The 21,519-nt window shown below is 42.1% G+C and overlaps 1 protein-coding gene across 1 annotated transcript in view; it reads right to left on the bottom strand.

Annotated features, from left to right (window-relative positions):
- Positions 1-2,598: 2,598 nt before the first annotated feature.
- Magi2 (membrane associated guanylate kinase, WW and PDZ domain containing 2) overlaps positions 2,599-21,519 on the bottom strand; it is a 172,567-nt gene continuing 153,646 nt past the window's right edge. The window contains exons 8-11 of the mRNA XM_076913183.1: positions 20,626-20,717; positions 10,809-11,001; positions 3,322-3,570; positions 2,599-2,687 (exon numbers count right to left, since the gene is read on the bottom strand). Of these exons, the coding sequence (XP_076769298.1) occupies positions 2,599-2,687; positions 3,322-3,570; positions 10,809-11,001; positions 20,626-20,717 (623 nt within the window). The remainder of the gene's footprint in view (positions 2,688-3,321; positions 3,571-10,808; positions 11,002-20,625; positions 20,718-21,519) is intronic.

The following is a 21,519-nucleotide window of genomic DNA, read 5'->3' as shown; positions in this document are numbered from 1 at the left end:
CACAGACAGTGGGAGACAAGCACTGACTGAGCCTTGGTTTGGTTTGCTCTGCCTCACTATTGTTTGCTGATGACAACATGTATTGGTTCGCCTTATGTAGCATTGCTGACTTCCACTAGTGATGCCAGAGAGAAACTTGCCAAAGAACTGTTCATGAGTTCCTGTGGCAACTTTTCACTTCTGTAGCCTCAGCTCAGGCTGGTTGGTGGGCAAGCCTTTTGGTTTCTCCAGAATTGAACTATAGCTGTTGGCTTGTGCCTGGTGTCTACCTACCTAGAGGACTAGTCTATAATTGCTGAGTTGTATTTGGTGTTTGCTACGGGACTGAACTGCTGCCAAAGAAGACTGAGCTCACCCTCAAAGAACTATTGCTGAGCAGGATCACACCCCCCATATCTTAATAACTTTTCTCTTCCACCACCTCTGCTGGACGGTGGGTTAGAGGAGACGTTGGGCCCTTATTAAAGGGAAGTTGCAAAAAATGCATGCCTACAATGCATGTAGACAAAACATCTGTATGCATAAAATATATAAATAAACCTTTAATAAAGAGTTGGGACCTTTGGGGGTGTCCCATTGAAGGGCATTTTGGGGGCCCTCCCCCTTTTAATTTTACTTCCCAGCTACCATGAGAGCAAATTCTCTTAGCACACATTTCTGCCACAATGTTCTGCCTCTCTCCAGTCCCCAAAATAATGGAACCAACCATTGTGGGCTGAAACCTCTGTGAGCAAAACAAGTCTTTTCTTGTGGGGTGACTTTATTGACATACTGTTTATGCATGTGCATTTGTGTGTATACAGAGATCTTTAATGTTCATTGTAACCCAGGGCAAAGGAATGGAAATAATGTTCTTATCTAATTAAGGAGAGCAAAGCCACATGGTTTCTTTAAGGTTACAAGACTAGTTAATGCCAGAGTCAGGTTTCCAATCCAAGTAGCATGATGGCAGGACCTGAGCTACTAACCTCCTGCCACGTGCTTTCCTATATGTAATGATCTGCCAATCAAATGCACAGTGACCCTTGTCAATGAATGAAACAGCCATGGGAAACAAGCAATGCAATGAATTGTTGATGCATTTGGTGCCGTGATAAGACAGGAAAAGAAAATTACCATAAGCCTAGCAAATGGGCAAATGACTGTGACCCCAAAATATCTGATAGCATCACCCTAAATCAGATGCCTAGAGTCTAACAACCTTTGATATACTGACAATGAATATGAGGTTGAAGGATGACTCTGTGCCACTCACAAGGCACTTAGCATTTTTCTCTGAAAGGAGAGATCAAAGGTATTATAGATGTTAAGTAAGAAAGAACATCGGCTCCAGGAGTCTTTTAGGTACACGCTGCAAATTACACACTGTAACGACAACACGCCATCAGTGTAATAGCTGCTTTTGCCACAGAGCATGGGACAATCTGTATTTCAAAATCCTTAAATTGAAAAGAAATAGTTATATGAAAGGAAGCAACTAGGAGGCATTGTGGGCTAATAGCCCACTGTACTTCTGTGCTCAGGGGTGATGCAAAATCATACCATTTTGAAAGTTGAAAATTATTTTTTTGAGGTTGCTCACTAGGCAGAAAACTCACTAATTGCAAGCATTAGCACCAATTGTTTTCCCAGACCTACTTCTGCATGGATTTTATTTGCAATAGAGAAGGCACATGCATACATTTCCTTACACATTTAGAAAGGAAGTTGTCATGCTTTAAATACAGTTGAGACCTGAAACACATGCTTAGCATTTTCACGGTGGCAGTATACTTTTTATTTCTCTTCCAGTTCTCTAGGTTTCCTGCCATAATAAACAACCCAAATGACTCAAGGTAGCTGCAAAAGCTCCCTGTGAACCTTTCCCCAAGTTACTGGGAGGCTGTTTATATAATTCAAGAAAATCTTCAGTCTGTGTCCTTCTAATCTTAGTGATGCCATCCTACTGACAGAATCCTTCTTGAAGTTTATGCTTAAAGATTGGATTTATTTCTTCAGCTTATCAGAAAAAGGAAAATGGAGCCTTTCTTTCAGATGTATGTAATTTGGCCTCTGCACATGTTGGCGGAGGTTTGAAATGTCAGTAGTTTTCTCTCTTGAATGTGTTAAGGCTCATGCTAAAGAGGGCAACCCTACCCATGTGCTTCTGGTAGGCTTTGGATAACATTAATCTGACCGTAGAAGCTCTTACTAATTCCTGATAATATGAGTTTTTTGAACATTACTTGACATGCCTTCCTATCTGACATAAACCAAAAACCACAATTTATAAGAATTTTAGGAACATTCAAATAATAACATAGTAATTATTTGAAAACTTCTATATTCAGATGAAATATACCCATAGCATTTTGGGCCAAAGCACTTGACCATGAAAAAGATGACACGTTTTCTTGTCCGTACTTCTCTCCTCTGTTTGATAGCTGTGGACCAAGGAGGCCATCTACAATGGTGGCTGGCTGAAGAGGAATATGACCTCGGTCACTGTGTCATATAGACTCATGGAACATTAATACTGAAGAAGCCACAGAATTGATGCTCTTCTACTGCTGTCCTACCTACAGCTGCTAGCCCAGAGATGAACCCCAGGGTCTTTGCCTAAGGGGCTGCTTTTGAACAAGCCTCCTGACTGTGTCCTGTTTCCAGTTCTGTTCTCTCTCGACCACCATTTAACTTTATACAAGCATCTTTAAGAGAAAAAAAAAAAGTATCTCATTGCTCAAAACCTTTCACAAATTTCCACAAACAGAGAGTATAACATGGATTTGCTACCAGGAGCCTGTACCTCCTGGCTTTCATGTACCCCAGTGGCAATTGGCACCATTCTCTCTGGCTGCATAGCCATCCGGCCTTCTATATCCTTCTTGGTCCAGAGCTCCTCGTCATCACTGGTCTGTATGAACAATCTCCCGCTAGGTCCTTTCTAGCTCTGGTTTATCCTCTGGAACGGCTCTCATAAGGAACATTCCCTCACCAGCTCGTGAAGACGGTACATGCCCCCTCCCACAGCCATGTGACCACACACCACTCTTTTATTTTACTCTCTACTTACAAATCAACCAAAAGCTGTAGTAGTGCTGAGCGTTTGGAGCACATAGTCTTGTATTGCTCTTGAGCCTAAGGAGTGATATTTGGCTAGTCAGTGTTAAGGGTGGTTTATATTTCTTTTGCTCATAGCCTGAGATTTCTAGGCCACTCAGTATATCCATAGCCATTCTCTGGTCTACTCTTCTGGTCTCTCTAGATATCTCTTCTGATATCTCATTAGAACAAATACCTATAATACCCCATTATCCGCACATAGACAAGCCAGTCACTTACTTATGGTGGCTCCAGACTCAGGCCTGTTCAGGGAGCTGATGATGACAAAGCCGAACCCTTCATTTTCTTTGCGATGAATGATCACATCACTGGTCTGAAGGCTGTGTGAGGCAAAGCCTTCAGGGGGTGAGGCATTGCTGCTGGGGGCCGCGTGGTTGCTGTTGGAGTAGGTGGCATAGTCACTGCGCGGAGAGCTGTGGTGGGTTGATACAGAGCCTGGACTCCTCCCATTCTCTGGACAGGGCTCCCCTGAAATGCATATCATAGTCCACAGAATTCAGTGACTTAGGAAAGGCTGTACTGAATTCTTCCTAAGGAGCAGGAGTTGAGAGTGACTAGCTCATCTTCCCTCTGGATACAGAGAGTGTTTTAAGGGCTATAGATCTACAGAATCCACTAGGTCTTCATCCATTGTTAGCCTTTCCCAAAGCACAGGGAATCTGCTCACCACTATCCTACCCCCCACCCCCACGTGCCCCCGACCCTCTGCATTAGCCTTCTCTGAGTTTGGTACTTGCTTTTGTTTTTCTCTTATGATTTCAAGTCCCAGAAAACAATGACAACTTTTATATATTAGCCTCTTGGTTGCATAGTAACGGACTGAACATGAGAGGAAACCAAGTAGACAGAATCTTAAATCATCCCAGGCATATGACTCGCTGAAAGAATTTATAAAGGGGCTGGGAAGATAGCTCAGTGGGAGAGACACTTGCTGTGCAGCGATGAGGATCTAAGTCAAATCCCCAGAACTCATGTAAAGGCAGACACTATAGCATCCTTTTAGGACCTGTGCTACTATGAGTCAATAGGAGACAGACCAGAGAATCCCCCAGACGTTCTCTGGCCTGCTGGAGTGCACAACAGCACAGAGAGACAGGCCCTGCCTCAAACAATGTGGAAGGGAGGACAAACCCGAGGCTGTCCTCTGATACTTACAAGTGTGTGCCAAGGCACGCATGCTCCTCTCTCTCTCTCTCTCTCTCTCTCTCTCTCACACACACACACACACACACACACACACACACACACACACACACAGAGGTTAAAAAGAACAAACATAAAAAGGGCCCAACGATGGAAGTTTTTGTTTATTTCCCCACAGTTGGTCTGGGGGAGATTCGCACAAGAATCTAGATAACATTTCAAGATCTTTGGAAACGCTGCTGTACTGTCAGTGTGGACAACAACCTTGGGGGCTGTTTTTAAAGAGCCACAGTTTTGTCTTGTGATATTTTGCCAGCCTAGAAGCATTAACTCACTCCATATAGGTGGGAAAGAGAATTTTTTTTTTAAAAAAATGACCTGCTTATTATTTTAGGTGACAGCCACATTTTACTCAATAAGGTAGTTTGAAAGAATAAACAAATCAATTGAGATTTTCACTGAAAATTAGTTTGTGTGGTTGGAATCAAATCTAATAATATCAGGCTGACAAACTATGAATGTTAAATCTCAATAGAGGTGTTTAAAATTTTGCTCATTTGAATGCATTATTACAAAATACACTTTATTAATCGGATATTAATTGGAGAAATCTAACCAATACTTCCAAAATGCAGCAAGCGTAATTATGTTGCCACATAATTATGTGAGAGGATGTTGGGAGCCAAGAGAAGCTAGTTTACTGTTTTACGTGCATGTATGTATGTGAACTCTGCCTGCTCAGTGTCCATGGAGGTCAGAGGAGGGCACTGAACCCCTGAAACTGGAGTAACATTTGGTTGTGAGCTGCCACGTGGATGTGGAATTGAACCCATGTTCTCTGGAAAAGCAGCCAGTGCTCTTAACTGCTGAGCCATCTCTCTCTACCCCCAAGAAACATGTGGTTTTTGTTTGTTTGTTTTTTGTTTTTAATGACTGTTGGTCTGGCATCCAGGGAGGATTTGTCATTTTAACTTAATAGCAAGGTGCCAGCAGAGAGTGGAGTAACAGTAGCAGATTCAATTCTCAGAGAACTGTCGTGGGGAATGTGGCTGTTTCATTTTCTTCCTAATGTTCATCAGGACATCAAAAGATGTTTGTACAACAGAACAAGAGAAGATTATGACAGTTTCTCATTTCTTGTGGGCCTGTAGACGCTGACTCTTACTTAAGAATACTGGGAAGCATCTGTGTCAAGTCACAAATAATCAGCAGAAGTTCCTGTGAAGCTTGCTAGCATCACAAAGCTATAGTTGCAATACTGTGACATGATTGGGGGTAGTGACACTTTGAGAGGTGAGTCTCCTGGATCCTTTTGGTCATTGGAGGTCCCATGAGGACTATGGGACACCTGTGCACACTCCCCTCCCCCTTGGCTTCCTTTGTCTTTGTTCTCTAGCTGTGATGTACATGGAATTATTTTATGTGCTTCTAAGAATCACTGTGTGCTGCCATGGGCCCAAGGCAAATGGGTCCCGCTCTGAAACTATGGCCTAAACAAACCTTTCCTCTTTATAAGCTGATTCATCCCTAGTATTTGTTATGGCAATAAGAGATAAGGAAGTCAGAGGGAAAGGGGAGACTACAGGGGATGTTTTGTTATACTGATATCCAGAGAAGGAATTGTATTCATTCACACATCACATTTATTCATATACAGAGACATTAGAGGTAGCATTAAGTCAACTAAAATTTTGAAGAAAATAAGTGCAAATTAAGTCACTTCATCATAAAAAAGGTCTTATAAAATTAAATGAGTTTTTGGAGGTGGTTTATTAAGTACACTAAAGGGAGAAGAGAGCTGGCGCAGAGCTACGTTCATGCCTTTTCATTTCTTTTAATTATAGAAGAACTGAGACCCAAGTGGGTGGTATTATGATTTGATATATTTGAGCTTTTTCTTTAAGATATAATTAATTAATCTTTAATATAAAAAGACACTTTTCATTTGTGAGAAATGTACTGAGGTCATAAAAGAACAAAATGTCAATGTCCTTGCTTTGAACTAGAATAGAATGGTTCTGCCTCCTTCAAAGACAGGCTGTTACTGTCTTGGTGAAGTACATGTCCTTTATCAGTCCTTGTGCAAGTTGGAAATAAAATGAATAGAGATAGTCTTGGAGAAGAAAAACAAACAATTATTATGCTGCTACATTAAATTGAAAATCTCCAGAGTTATTGGACCAAATCAGTAACTAAATGTCATAGGCAATGACAAGAGAGATCTCATTTTCTGGCTGTCATAATTTAGGGGAGTTGAGAGCTGTGGTTGTCAGTAAATCAGCAACAAAGAAAAATTATCTGTCTTCTGCAGTAAGTGGCTGGGAGTGGCTAGACCATGGGTCTAGAGAGTGAGGGAATGGATGACTAAGCCAAGGTGGTAGTCTTTGGGTACCAGAAAGGATCGAACTGACGGGCAGGGCACTTTTCTATTGAGTTTGGACCCCTTTTCAAGCTTTTGAGAAAATCCATTCTTCTTTAGCAAAATGAGCATGTTCTAAGTCAGGCAGTTAATTGGGAAGATGTTCAAGCTTTCCTAGGGTTTCTCTGATCTCTAACCCTTGAGATTTGGTAGCACTGTTGTCTTTGAGGGATTGGTTGACGTCAAGTGCATCCTGTACAACTGGCTCTCCATCTAGACAGGACTGCTTTCTTTCCAAAACCTTTTTGTGGCATAGCACATCAACAGGGTTGCTTTTGAACAATAAAGCAAAAGGCCAGAAGGTGACTCCACACCATACTAATTTCAAAGAATACTTGATGCCTTTTGCCTCACACACGCATGGCCATTTAAGATCCAGTCATTTAGCATTTTCTTAAGTCAAATACTTAAATTTTAGGTTAGGTTCTGTTCTGTCTCCACCAGTGATACTAGAAAACAGCATGGCACTTTACTGGAAGAAACTCTTCCTTTTGGAGGGCAGGAATGGCTGATGGTGCCTGCAGGTGAGAGGCTTTGGACCCAAATGTTTACTCCTGGTGGGACTTGCTTCTCATTGGCACATCATTGGTCTAAACTTTTCATGCTAATTGTCACAGTTAATTGCTGATGTTTATTAGTGGAGAGATCTGGTAGGAGTAGAGATTTGTAATTTCTCTTGACTTTTTGGAGCTGATCGTGGCTGCCTGTTGCCTGGGTCACCACGTTTCTGACAACTCCCAGATGCCTCTTGCAAATATCAAATTTATTCATGTGCTCGTTTAGTAAGGAAGTCATATAGCCAACAGCCATTTTCAATCAGAGCCTCCATTTCCCTTCTAGATCCCCATTGTCAGTAGCAGGACTTGAGGATTCTGTAAACCAGATGCACTGTGCCTGCTTCCAGATTGTAATGGGTATAGCATAGCTAGGGCCGTGGGGCATGCATATCACTAAAGCCTTCCACGGGCTACCATCACAGTACCTCCTGGGAAAGGAGACAGCCCTAGGCATATCCCTGCCCCTGTTCGTGTAGGTACAGCTGGTTTATACTCGTCAAGGTAGACAGCTTACTGGATGGATGACATGTTCACAAAGGGAAAGAGAACACACTTACATGGACAAAGGCTAGACCAAGATCAGGGCTATGTCCACCAGTATGTCTCACTGTACTGTCGATGGGCTCCCCTTCCTTACATTAGATCAAGAATTATATCCTCCTTGCATATTGGAGAAAAGTGCTGATAGCACTGAGGCTGGATGTTTTGATTAAGCCATAAACGTTTCTTGCATATCCATTCTTGATTCACAAGTTAGGAAGTTCCTCAGGGACATCTTACTCTCAAACCAACAGTGGGCATCCAAAGCAATGTGTCATTAGGTTGAACATCTTCAAGCTGAGCTACCAAACACTTAAATATTTATACTTTCAATGGAGTAGTTAAAGCCAGTCTCCTAATATCCTCAGGGGGTAAAACTCCAACCAAATGCTGGAGCGAGTGGCATAGATAAGACAGCTCTCAAAACTAGTTCTAGGTACAAGAGTTGTGCTTGTGATTCTAGGCAAAAGACACTGAAGGTTTTACCGCATCGACTGCTCTCTAACTCAGCAACTTCTCACTTTTGATGGCCCAGCTTAAAGTTGAAAAAATGTGCCTTTCTACTTTTAGTGTATATGTGTTTCTTAGCACTTAATATTTGGAGAAGGGTTTTGTGTTACTCTTTGCCCAGTGCTATTAACTTCTCTGTATGCCATCCTGTTTGTATTCTTGTTCTGATGTCTCAGTTGGAAACCAGTAGTGTGTCTGCATGAGCCAAGGCCAGGACAAGATAGACGGGTATAATCTGTTTGGCTGGACAGTCCCCCAGCTCTCTGTGCTTCAGACTGCACTGTGAGATAATGTACCAATAATTTCTCTTCTATGTCTGTGGTTCTGCTAAGGTGATCGCTTACTTCTTGTCAGCTCTGGACAGTCCTGTCCTATGCCACACTCGCCCCTCCCACTGCCTTGCTTACCAGAGCAGAACAACGGCAACACTACTTAAAAAGACATCTCCCCTGTCCCATCTATCCTCAATTGGCCTTTATCACTTTGACGGAATGACGGCTATGAAGAAGTTTATTTTTCTATGCCTTGTAGATTTCTTCCACCCTGTTTTTTAGGAGTTTATTTTACTCTCAAAGTATCCTGTCTTGCATTTAATCATTCTAGGTACAGATGGAGCGTTCAAGGAGGCTGGGTGAACACAGAGTCTCTCCTAGCGTGAGTAATCTGTAGGGGAACGTTATCAAAAATTAAATGCACCCTAAATGCAGTCTGAAGCCTGGCGGAATAAACTTGGTAAGAATTGCAGCAAAGAGAGCACTTTACCCAAGTCAAATGACCTATAAACTGCAAGAGTACCTTTGCACTGCATTCGCCCTATACTCCAACAGCTTGGATTGATTAGAACAAAATTTAATTTGCAATCATCAGCCTGTGGCAAGGAGAGCATGAAATTACGCTGGTGTACTGGATTTGCACTTTGTAGGATAGTTCCTCATAAATCAGTTATCTTTTTAATTTATCTTCAGGTTACAGTACATAGGTCCATCAAACATTTTTGTTGTTGTTGGTTTTTTTTGTTTGTTTGTTTGTTTGTTTTTTTTTGTTAAGAATCACTTTGTAGGGAGAGAGGTGATTAAATGTTAACCAAGCAAGTACTGTCTCCATCCTGGCCACTCGCTCAAGGAGAAGACATAATTCAAGGTGTTTTATTTCTTTGGGTCAAGAGGTACACCATGGATTTTAGAAGACAAATGGCACCGAGTAGCAAAACCTCCACCCAGTGCGAGATATATAGTGGTCTCTGCTGGTGAAGGCTCATGATTCGTCTGATTCGTCCTTTGAAATGACTAGTTTCAAAGTCTACTTTCTAGGGGACTCAAAAGAAAAAGATATTTAGTCCAAGCAGTAAATCTTATGCCCTTGATTCTCCCATGGCCTGTGATTAGCAGGTGGCCTTTTAAAAGTTCCAATGTTATGTATGGACACATTCGGAAGAATTTGGGAGTGTCATAAATTAGTTATCGGTCTTTGAGGTCTCTGGGAATGAGGGTAAAATCTTAAAATGGAATCTGGAGCTGATAATAGCATCGGAATGAAGACGAGCACTGGAGTGAGTCCATGTTGGCATTAACTCACTTGAACCATTAGGCAACCTCTTATTCCTTGGGTGTCAGTTACCTTGTCTGTAATGCAAAGAGCTCCTGTGGCCAAGGTAAGTCCTAATTTTAGAATTGAGTCTCTGGGAGAGTGTTCAAGTAGCTGAGGAGACAGGTCAGGGAGCTTCTGGGGCAGAGAGTGAAAGGGGACATGGCTGGAGTTTCTGCTTCTGTGATTCACAAGACAAAGCACGGGTAAGTCTTAGGGGAAAAAAATCTATAATGCTAAAATTATTTAGTGTTCAGTTATAAACCCAGTATAGTGATTGCAGCAGACATACCCTCTGGAATACAGCCCTCCAGTGGGACTTAATAGTGGAGAGAAGCAAATGAGGTAAGATTATGAATATATGGGCTGACCTTTAAATATATATCTTTGGTGGGTTCTTTTTGAAGCCAAGAAAATAGCTGTAAAGGGAATAATTACTTATAATTTATCTGTTTCATAAGCTTGGCGCTATATGAATTGTTTTCTCAGGGTGAGAGCCGTATGGCCCCATTTGGGGTGGTAGGTGTATTGCTACCTATAGCAGGCTCTACAATGAAAGCTAATTTTCCACCCTGCTTTCCTTATTTCAGTACAAAAATGCTGGAATTCTTTGTAAACACAATGAGAAACATTTTCAAAGGGCACATTTTTTGTTATTATGATGCTTTACTCATAACAAGCATACATCAAAGAGCAGGGAGCACACACATCTTGAGTCAGCCTTGGGCTTTGCTAGAAAAATTTAAATGACTACATTTAAAATGTAGGCCTCAGAGACTGGATTGGCGGGGTTGCGAACTGCAAGTTGAAAAATTGTTACGTGGAGAACGTGCTGCTTGTTTCTGTCCCTGTGTAACCCAGAAACCAATTTTAAGTTGGTTTCGAGCTACCCACTTACCTCACCAAAGCATCCCCCTACCTCCCCCACCAGCTCTGCCCACCTCAGTCCGTACCTCCGCATAGCACCTTTCTTCTCACAGTGAGGTTAACCTGCCCGTTGCGGGCCGCGTGGTGCATGAGGTCGATGACGTAGCGGTGGGTCTTGCCAGCCACCGGGATCCCATCCACATAGACAAGCTCATCTCCCGGGTGCAGACGGCCGTCTCTGTCAGCTGAGCCCATGGCAATGACGGCTCCGATCAAAATCTAGAGAGAACATCCACACACATAAGTACAGGGGCACGCTTTTGAGAAGAGTGTGACGAGAGGCTGGAAGGACACCCTTACAGGGACTGTTCCCTACTCTCTACCACTTACTGCCGCTTTCCATGGTGTCCCATAGGGGACACTTGCTTGCTGGCTCCTATGTTGTCAGTCTTAAGGGAAATTATAACTCAAAATCCACTGATAGCAGTCGGCTACCACAGAGGACATCTGCATTGAAATAATGTAAAGACTGAGTCCTGGTTCCTATTCTTAACTGTGCAGACTTGAATAAGGCTTCTTAAGTTATGCAAGCCTCATTCTCTTCTCCTACGGAATGGGATGATAAAAGGACTCAGTTCAGAGACTACTGGGAGACGCTAGTAAGAAAATGTGAGGGAGAGACTTAACTTTCCCATGACTCATACTGTATGCCTGTGAATGTCAGGGTGAAACCATTGTTGCTCCCCGTTAAACTTGAAGAGATGGTCACAAATTTTTATTTTATTTTATTTTATTTTGCTTGCTTGTTTGCTTTGAGACATTGGAAGCATAAAGCAAAAAGAACTTTTGTTTTTTTATTGGCTTACTCAAATATTCTCAGGTGAACTATCTCCAAATTCTTGTTCCATCCATTGAGAACATCCTTTTGAACACCGTCCTCTGCACAAAGAACATTCTTTATGGTCCCTCAAAGGCTTCTATGTTAGATACAGTACCACTGTGTCAGGAAGAGAGGCAGTGTGTACTCCGAAACACATGTATTATTACAATGCCCCAAATAGGACCAAAGCAGTGATATGGCTTGCTGCAACCCAACGGGATCACTTGATCTAGTGTCTATAAGCAAGGACTTTTTTTTCCCTTTTCTATCTCAGAGGAAAGTAAATGGCACTTAGTATTTTAGTTTTGCTGTTTAACCTACAAAAGTTTCTCCAGGCCATGCACGACGGGTCTCTCTTTTCTTTTGTCAGTGGCTGCATGGCTCCTGAAGGCAGCTGTTTCTATCAGCCTGACAACGTTACAGAGACCTCACTCCAGGTTTTAAATCCTTATAAAGCGATTCGTTGCTCAAAAAATTGATTTCTTTCAGGCATAATAATTTCTTTCAAGTCTCAGCTGTGTGGATTCCAGCCAGCTTGTAGAATAGCCCCAGCCTGAGCGGCATGTCTTCAGGCTTGGTACCAGAATGGATGCTCTCGTCCTCAGTCCTAATTTCTCATGTCTGTCAACACGGCAACTGGATCTGAATGCGTTGGGCCTTTTAAGTACAGGCAGCATTTCAGTCTGAAGGATTTCAGGGCTTTACAAATTGCATAGAGAATGGCTACTTTCTACTGTTGCTGTAGTCTTCTATTCCTGGAGGGTGTGGGGGTGAGAAATAGCATTGCCCCCATGATGAATGGCACTGTTCTGAAGAGGCTTTTACTGCTGCTATCACAGGGATGGCGCTGCGCCGCCTGCCTTAGATTGTCTACCATCTTGCTCTTTCCCTTCCACCTGCTGGACCTTCTTGGGTACACTTCTGACAATCTCTCTCTCCTTTATTGCCATGCCAACCTGAATTTTTGAATTTCTTTCTAAAGATATTCCAGTCATTTTTCAAGAGGCTCAGCCCACTATGGAGTGCTTCAAAGGTTTCCTAAGTGCTTTGTACAAAAGCCAGTTAAAATAAGTGTTTGTTTCTCTACTGCTCCAAGGAAAGCTGCATTTAGGTAGGGTCTGCCCAAAGAAAATGCTTCAACCTTTAAGAGGAGTTTACAACTAGTTATAAAGAAAACAGTTTATGAACCTTTTGGCTGGATAATCACCAACTTTAAAGCAAAATTCTGCTTCTGGATGGTGAATGTTTCCAGCTATGAGAGTTCATAGTTTTGCCTGGGCCTTAGACAAACATAAGAGATAATTTTCACACTGGGAACATTTCTGTCCCTCTCCTGCCGTGGGAAAAGGCAAGGATGTCCACACACCCTTGAAGCCACATTTGTTGCTAGTGTTTGTTATGCATGATATCTGGAAAACAGCGCTTTCCTGTCGTACTGCTCTGATACTCATTTAAACAAATATTCATGGAGGAACACAGGGATACTGTACAACAGTCAGGAATTCCCAGTGAAGATATTAATAATCCTTACCTTATGGAACTACCATTCTTGTGGCGCATAAAAGTTGTAAAAGGTATGCAACCTAAATAGTTATGTGTTAGAAGACATGTGCAGTGGGGAAGAGCAGCAGGTGAGGCCTTAACAGGTCGAGGCAGCATTAGGGTTGCTTAGAGTAGGCATCATTGAAAAGCTGACACTTTGAACTGTCAGATGACGGTGAGGTGCACTGAACACATCTTTTTGTTAATTCTTTGAGGATTCCATACCATGTATTTTGGCTGTATTCAGTATTCCCCGACCGCTTTTCCTAGATCACCCTCTATTCCCTACCCACCGAACTCTGTGTTCTTTCTTTCTAAACCCATCAAGAATAGTTTGTACTGCTCAAATACTTTGGGGTGTGTACCCTCTACTGTAGTGTGGAGAACCCACCAGGGACTATACCATTAAAGAAAACTGGCACTCTGTTTCCCAGCAGCTATTAATTGACAGTAGCTCTTAAGCTAAGGGTGGTCCTTTGTTTCTGTCTCCCTTTCTCCATGCGGAGATTGTGTCTGGCTGGAGCTTGTGCTGTCATAAGCACCGTGGATTCATATGGCTAACTGCCCTTCTGTATCTGGAAAATACTGTCTCCTTGGAGTCATCTACTTCCTCTGGTTCTTACAATCTTCTCCTGCCTTTTTTTTTGTAACGATCCCTAAGCCCCAGGAAGAGGGCTGTTATATAGATGTTCCGGTTAGACATGAGTGTTTCACAGTCTTGTCTTCCCCGTACCTTGCTAATTCCCTATCTTTCTGTGCTAATTGCGATCTACTACAAAAAGCAGCTTTCCTAATGAGAACTGAGAGAAGTAATAATCTGTGTATACAATGGTAAGTCATTAGGAATCAGTTTAGTTTTATGTCTACTTAGCAAAGTGACATCTGTAGGCTCCTCTAGGGCTAATGACCTCTTTAGCCACAGGTTCTTGGTGGCCCCAATGGTGTCAGATATGGTTTTCAACTTGCACAGCAGGCATTACATATGATCAGAAGGTGGTTAGTTGCCCCCATGACTTTTGTGGCATTTTTTTCAGTGGTAGGCGTGTCTTACTAGGCTGGTTGTTATAGCTCACACGGTTCACAGCTGGGTTAGACTGTGATTACTTTTCATTTTGATAGTATATGTAGACCTGACAGACCTAGGAAAGCTAGCCAGTAGGGTTGAAGCCTCAGGTAAGAACCAGTTTGATTTCTGTCTGGGCACATTTAAAATTTGTTTTGGAGTTTTATATCTTTCAAACCTAAGGAAGGTTTGTCTGTTCTTTCAAATCTTAAAAAATGTATATAGAACATTCAACTAATACTTTTAAATAATTCAACCTGTCATTATTTATTATATATTGTTATGCAATTGTTTCTTTGTAAAATATGATGTAATTATACTGGACAATATATACCCTACTTTGTGTTTTAAAAGGTTGCTGCAGCTATTGAGCTGATGTGTGTTATGTACTGGGTGAGCATTGTGACTTGGTGTGAGCCTGGCATGCCGGATAGGTATTAGAGGTGTCTGTCCATCAGTCAAAGTATGTTTGCTCCATCCATCAGGAACAGCTGTCTCTGCTGAGAGAGGCTGAGAACTCATATTGCTGCTGCTTCCTGGTCTCTTGCTACCCTTGCTTCTCAGCCTGTGGCGGCTCCATACCTTGGTGTACTTCACTGGTGATACAGAGGTAGCTCTATGTGTCTCTCTATTCAGGAAAAACCTATTTTTAAAAAGTTCTGAATACAATTTGTATACTTGCTATCTAGTATTTCCCATTTGCTCTGCTAACTGCAGGGACTGGATAATCTATGGCTCTGTCTTGCACCGTAACTCATGTCATTCTCCCAAGTGACTCATGTTGGCTTCCCAATGTATATATTACAAACTGGTATACGCTCATGGGAACATGTCTCAGGATACCTTGACCCTTTCAGATAGTTGGTCTCAAACTTTAGGGCATATTGGTATCACCCGTGAACTGTCAAACTCTTCCAGACCACCCACCCTTGGTATTCTACAGGCCAGATATGGGGCATAAGGTTATTAATATTAGTTTTTGTTTGTTTGGGGGTATGGGCTCACTAGGTAGCTCTGGCTGTTGTGAAATTCTCTATGTAGGTCAAGCTGGCTCCAAACTCATAGAAACATGCCTGTTTCTGCCCTCAGGTGAAACTAAAGGCGTGTGGCATGATACCCAGCCCGAGTATGAGATTTTGAGTGTCTAGTAAGTTCTGGGAGCTGATGGAAGACTTACGCTCCTATGAGTCACACCGAGCATTTCCATTTGGTTCAATGGCCACCGGACCTATGTCTTACTGGTCATATCCCAGGTTGGTCCCTAGCCTATCACACAGGTCATTTTCTGGGTATATTGAAAGTTGCTGGTGTGGGTTCCCTTATGTATGAAGTCATATCTTCCTTCTGGTTTTATTGACATTGACCATGCTGGCCATAAAGCCAGCCCAGCCAGTGCAGCCTTGCCATTCACTATCTCTTTGGCTTCAACAGACACACCAGCCTCAGACTCCCCAGCTTTCTTTTCTCCACACTCTTAGAAGAACATTCTATCCCATCTCTATTGTTCTGGCCTGGAAGGAGAAACTCAGAGGGAAAACTTAGAAACCAGTGACCCCATAAATGTCTACACCCAGGGTCTTTTCAGTTGTGTTCTCTAATACTAAGTGCTCAGCTCTAAAATCATATATGTTTGAGCCATGCTAAATGGACTCAGCAGGTTGTATGTATGTGTGTGTTTAGGTAACAGTAATATGTAATGAAAAAAAGGCCATAAACGAGAGAGGGACGGGGGTCTGTGTGGCATGAGAAGAGTTGGAGGAAGGAGGAGGAGGGGAGGGAGAGGGGCGATGATGCAAATATGGTGTTCATATAGTAAATTCTAAATAAATAAGTAGATAAATAATAAATAAGCTACAAAGAAACAGCTTCATGATTCTACTTTTTCCCAAGCTTTGAGAGCACAGAACAAAACAGTGTGTGATGTGAAATAGTAATTTAGGGTCAAGTGTCTGAGGTACCAGGAAGCCAGGGGAAGAGAGAATGAGAAAAAAAAAAGCAAGACCAAACAAAAACCCAACCACAAACCACTTCTGCTGCCCTTTAAATTCTTTTCATTCTTCCTGCACTGTTCGCCCCAAGTAAACACAACCCAGCAGATCTGTTCAGCAGCCAAGTCCCGCAAAAACATTTCATGTCCTCTGCTTTCAGAACAGCTCCAGGAATGTGTGTCAGACTCCAGGGTTGAGTCCTCTCCTTTCAAAACAACTCCAGGAGCACGTGTCAGACTCCAGAGCTGAGGATGGGTCTGGACCATGGCTTCTTTTTATTTTTGAAGGTTTTTCTCCACACAGGCTTTTCTCCACTGTGATATTTTCTAGATCTTTCCATTTTGATGCCTTTCTATTGCTTTTCAACACACAGCAGGGGATCTCATTTTTGTTCCTCTCTGGCAATTTTTCATTTCTTTCTATTTCTATTGTTACTTAACTGTGAAAAGTATCTCCTTTTTAAAGAAAAAAAAAAATGCCAGGACACTTTGCTTGAACAGGAGTCCTGCTGTTCATTGTCTGTGGAAGCCTAGTTGTCATGTTCAACATGAACCCCAGGTGTCACTACCATTTCATAAATATGGAGGCAGAAACCTGTCTGATGTGACCCATGAGACCTGTGGTTGATGAACACATTACCTTCCCAGCCTAGGCCTCTGCGGAACACCAGCCATTCAGTGAGGTGCTGGGTTTGTATGCTATCGCTGAGCTTAGCATGTGGAGAAGCAGAAAGGACAGACTGATAGGATTTTTCTTGGAGTAGACTCCCTGTTATTGACAGTCGTCCTCTGAGGTGCAGCATTCTGGCTTGGAAGGCTCACATTTTAGCCTTTCTTGTATTAAGAAGGCTAAAATAATAGGTTGCTATTTTTTGGTTGAAGTGCCAGAATTGAGTATATATTTTTTTTTTAAGATTTTTTTTATTTAACATGTGAGTGCTCTGCTGCAAGTGCACCTGCACGACAGGAGAGAGCGTCAGATCCACTTTATAGATGGTCATGAGCCACCATGTGGTTGCTGGGAATTGAACTCAGGACCTCTGGGAAAGCAGCCAGTGCTCTTAACCACTGAGCCATCTCTCCAGCCCTAGGAGTATACCTTAAATCATTTAAATAAAGAAATACATCTTAATAAAAACAATAAATATAACCAGAAATCCATGTAATTCGAGGCTTATTATAAATACTTAATGTCTACCTGCTAAAGGAGAAGAAGCATTTAGGAATGTGAAGATCGAGTTCAGAGGTCTGGGAATCTGGGAATTTGTGTACAAACTGAGCAGAGGGACCCTCAATCATAAAAGTACTTTGTTGTGATCCACAGGTTGTAAACTACTGGTCTAGCTCCTCGAACTAGCTAAGTCTACACATATCCCACCAGTTAGGCAAGCCTATCTGCTTCTGGAGAGTGGGATGGATGAGGGTGATATTTACTGACTGGGGTGTTGGTGTATCTCACAAATAGTCCTGAGTGTAGTGGTCAAGCAGATACCAAAATCCATATCATTGCTGCCATGCCTTATCCGTTTCAAAGTTCAACGTGTGTATTCATACATAGGAGAAAGGATCTAAGGCTTTGTTGAATTATAATGGCAATATTGTCAGTGCTTAGGGAATATATGAGCCATAATCTGGCCCAGGTTAGAGGCTCTTTTGATACAAGGCAGTTACCCTCTTAATTTCTTTCAGTCCGACTGTCTTGGAAGGTAGTTTCAAAGACAGGTGGGTAAATGAGTAGTAGAGCTATCAAAGCAGTTTTTAGAACTATGGTCCTGCTTGGTCTTAACTAGTTCCAGCCAATTGTTATAAAAGACATGTCATTGAATCTATTTTTCAAGAGAAAATGGAAATCACATTTAAAAAAAATGAATCAGTGCTCAACAGTCTAAAAATACTGAGGGGGAGAGAATATGCCACAGGACTAGTATGGACTGGAGATCAGCACTCACTCTGAAACACTCAGCTTTGTCTTGAAGTTAAGTACTCTCTTCAGTTCCACCTAACACACATATGTTGGACCAAGTTCTGTGTCAGATTGGAGGACAAAATCCCACCCAATCAAATCACAGTCTTCAAAAACCTCATGGAGTTTTGCATAGTGCTGTAATGTAGCCAAGACATGATTACTGCTAATTGGAAACTTTCCCCATAACACATTTTTGAGCTCTTGGTTGTCTTAGTGAATTACCAAAGCCGAGGAAGGCTGTGGGTAGACAGGGCAGTCTCCAGTGGCTTCGGACTGACATGGTCTGATTACTTGTTTGTAGTTCTTTAAGAACTACTTGAATGTTCGGCGGGTAAAAACACCCTGAGATAAGAAGGGCTGGCTAGGATAGCCTGGGCTGTGTCCTTTAGCCTGACTGTCCTATTATTTCAGAGCATAAACCCCACAGTGGCTGCTTTGAGGGTGTTTCATGGCTTGAGGCTTGGGCAGGTGAGGCTTCATCTGTCCTGGAGCCATTCCTGAGGCAGAGGAGACTAGCACACAGTGAATCTTCAGCTTTTCTTACCCCTTGCTGACTATCCACATGTACTCAGTGCACTTCATGTACGCTGTGTGTGCACAACCTTTCACCGGACTTTGACAAAATTCAACTGGCATCCTGTGACATTTGTATATTAGGGATCTCCATATCTACAGCTGGGTCTAAAATGGAGCCAGCATGTAGACACTCTTTACTTTGTAGTTTAGCAAACTCACTTTAGTTGATGGGAGGAGTCCTGGGTAGCCTTGGGCAGATGATGAATTTAAGCTTACTTCTGGGTCTCTCTGGTTAAATGGCACAACTTTCATTTATGGAATAAGAGATAAACAGGAAAGATGAAATCCTGGCTTAGAATAGATAGAAATTCCTGCTGATCAAACCGAATGTGTGAACAAATGAGCTTGTCTGGAAGGAAGCCAAGCGGGACAAACACACTGTAGAGGCCAGAACACCTCCCATCCCCTACCCCGCCCAGAGGTACAACCAATGTTGTCCACATCTAAGAAGAAGCTCCAGATCATCTCACTCCTTTGCATATGAAATGAGCTGTTGAAGGGAATAGGGCTGGAGGGCAGGTCAAGCAGGTGACAGAGCATCTCAGAAGGAGGTGACAAGGGAGAGAAAGGACTGCAGCTGTGAAGGGAGCATATGAAAGCACAATCCTTAACTAAGTCCCCAAGGACTAAGCCCCTCAGGATGTCTAAAGTTCCTTAGGGCCCACCTAAGCTTGCCATCCTCTCTCCTGAAACACTAAGGAAAAGTGGGACCAATTTTTGGCCAGTGAGTTTTCCTATTGTCTTTAGCAGCTGGGGGGCTAGGGGAATGCTGGGTGACTGTTGCCTATTTTGTTCCTGGGAATTAAAAAACCCTTTCCCTGGAGTTTTCTCTGCTTGAATATCTCCAGAGTGAGGGAGCTCACTTTATCTATACAAAGGCGGCCATCTGCATGGGGACAATTTTAATTATTATGGGTTTCTTTCCTTTTTTAGACTGACTTTTTTTTTTCTTTTGGGAATTTCTGCTGGTCAATTTTCTATTTCTTTTGAGAAACAATCTACTAATATGGTAGAAGACAGGCTGATGATCATAGAGATTTACTTGGAAGTTGTTATGACCCAGGCACCAAGAGTTTTAGCTTATGTCATCCATAGTCTAAACTTTAAAGCCATTCTATAGGATGGTGATTCTGGCTACCCTTATTTTGCAGATGACCAAACAGATGCTTACTGTTTAGTCTTTTATATGAGCTAGGATGGGATGTACTCACATTGGGCCTCTGTTTCCTTGAGCACCATTTAAGATACATCTCTACAGTGAGTGTTTGGGAGGATATTTTACTATACACTCACAAAGGTTCACTATATTTTCTGTGTATCCATGAGTACTGCTATTTTATGCATCCATTCTGAGTATGTGTATCCATATGGCTATATGGATATATTAATATAAAGATCGCTCCAGAACCATTCTCAAATTTTCCGGAGAATTTCAACTGCTGCTGATCCATGAACATATTCTTCTCATAATGCCTCAGTTCAATCTGGTTTAGCTTTTGTAGCAGAGAATTTGATTTTATGTCTATTTACTCCTTTGTTTTCTGGTCTTTATCATTTTTGTGTTGCTAACATATATAATTCTGTGTTTTCCAGCCACCTCCACCTCTTCTGTCTTATTTTATGACGGTCTCTTATAGAATCCCATGTTCCAGAACCATTAAATAATTGAACTACTCAACAAGAATCAGTCCGTTCTTCAAGACAGTAGCATGGTGAGATAATGGCCACAGAGATGCTTGTGTGTTGTCAAGGATTGTTAAGGAAAATAGAAAAGAGAAAACAAACTGCAATTTTCTAAACATTTCTGTTTCAATGCCATGCTGAATGATGTTTTCCTGGTATTTCTGCACAAAACAGTCATGTGTGGAAATACACTAGATTCAACTTACAGGCTGTCCAGGCTCATCTCCCCCAAGGATTCTGAAGCCAAATCCAGACTCCATCCTCCGAAGGTGAACATCCAATTCTTTATAATCTGGACCTGGCATAAAGGAAACCCCATTGAGTAACGAATACTGCCTCTTCCCCACCTCCCGAGAAACAGCACATTGATGATAAATTAATTTTGTGGATGTGATTAATGAGAGTGTTGTTAGTCAATGAAAAGCACAGAGGAGAGAAAAAACACGGTGGCAAAGAAGTGTACACTCTAGATGTGCACAGTCCCTGGAAAGGCAGTGAGCAGCTGCGAGGATTGCTAGGGCATCTTCCGCAGGTGGAGAGAACACATGAGCTTCAGAGAGAAAGAAGTTGATGATAAATTTTAATTTTCCAGAGAACTTTGGATTGCCTTTAAGAAGCTTGCCTGCCTCTCTATGACTTTGAGGATGTTTGCTCTGATTACCTCAGAAAATGAGTGAGAGACCAGATGGCAAAACCTGCAAGTGTCAATTTAAGTACTGCCTAGTAAGCTACTACCGTCTGTTTCCAATTTGATGCATTCAGTGTTGGCCTCTGCTGTGCACGTAAGTGTGTACGTGTGTGTGTGTGAGTGTGTGTGTATGTGTTATAATGTCTAATAGAAGTTGTAGCTTTTAAAATTGCAAAAATTAGAAAATATTCTTTAAATCTTGCTTCATTGGGGGGTTAAGTAATTTATTTTTGGTAAGTTCCTTTAGTCCTTTTTGTAAGATACAAGCAGAAATCTATCTCGGCTCAAGAAGAACTGTCCTCCGCCCCCCAGATATTTTAGAATATGAAAGCCATTATGAACTACTGATTTCATTAGCATCTTGAAAATAAATTGGATGAGGGACACCCAGCTAAAGTCAAATCAAAAGAAC

This window comes from Arvicanthis niloticus, chromosome 15 (genome assembly GCF_011762505.2).
Source record: "Arvicanthis niloticus isolate mArvNil1 chromosome 15, mArvNil1.pat.X, whole genome shotgun sequence".
NCBI lineage: Eukaryota > Metazoa > Chordata > Mammalia > Rodentia > Muridae > Arvicanthis > Arvicanthis niloticus.
The sequence above is the reverse complement of the archived record's forward strand: the minus strand, read 5'-3'. Positions and strand labels throughout refer to the sequence as shown.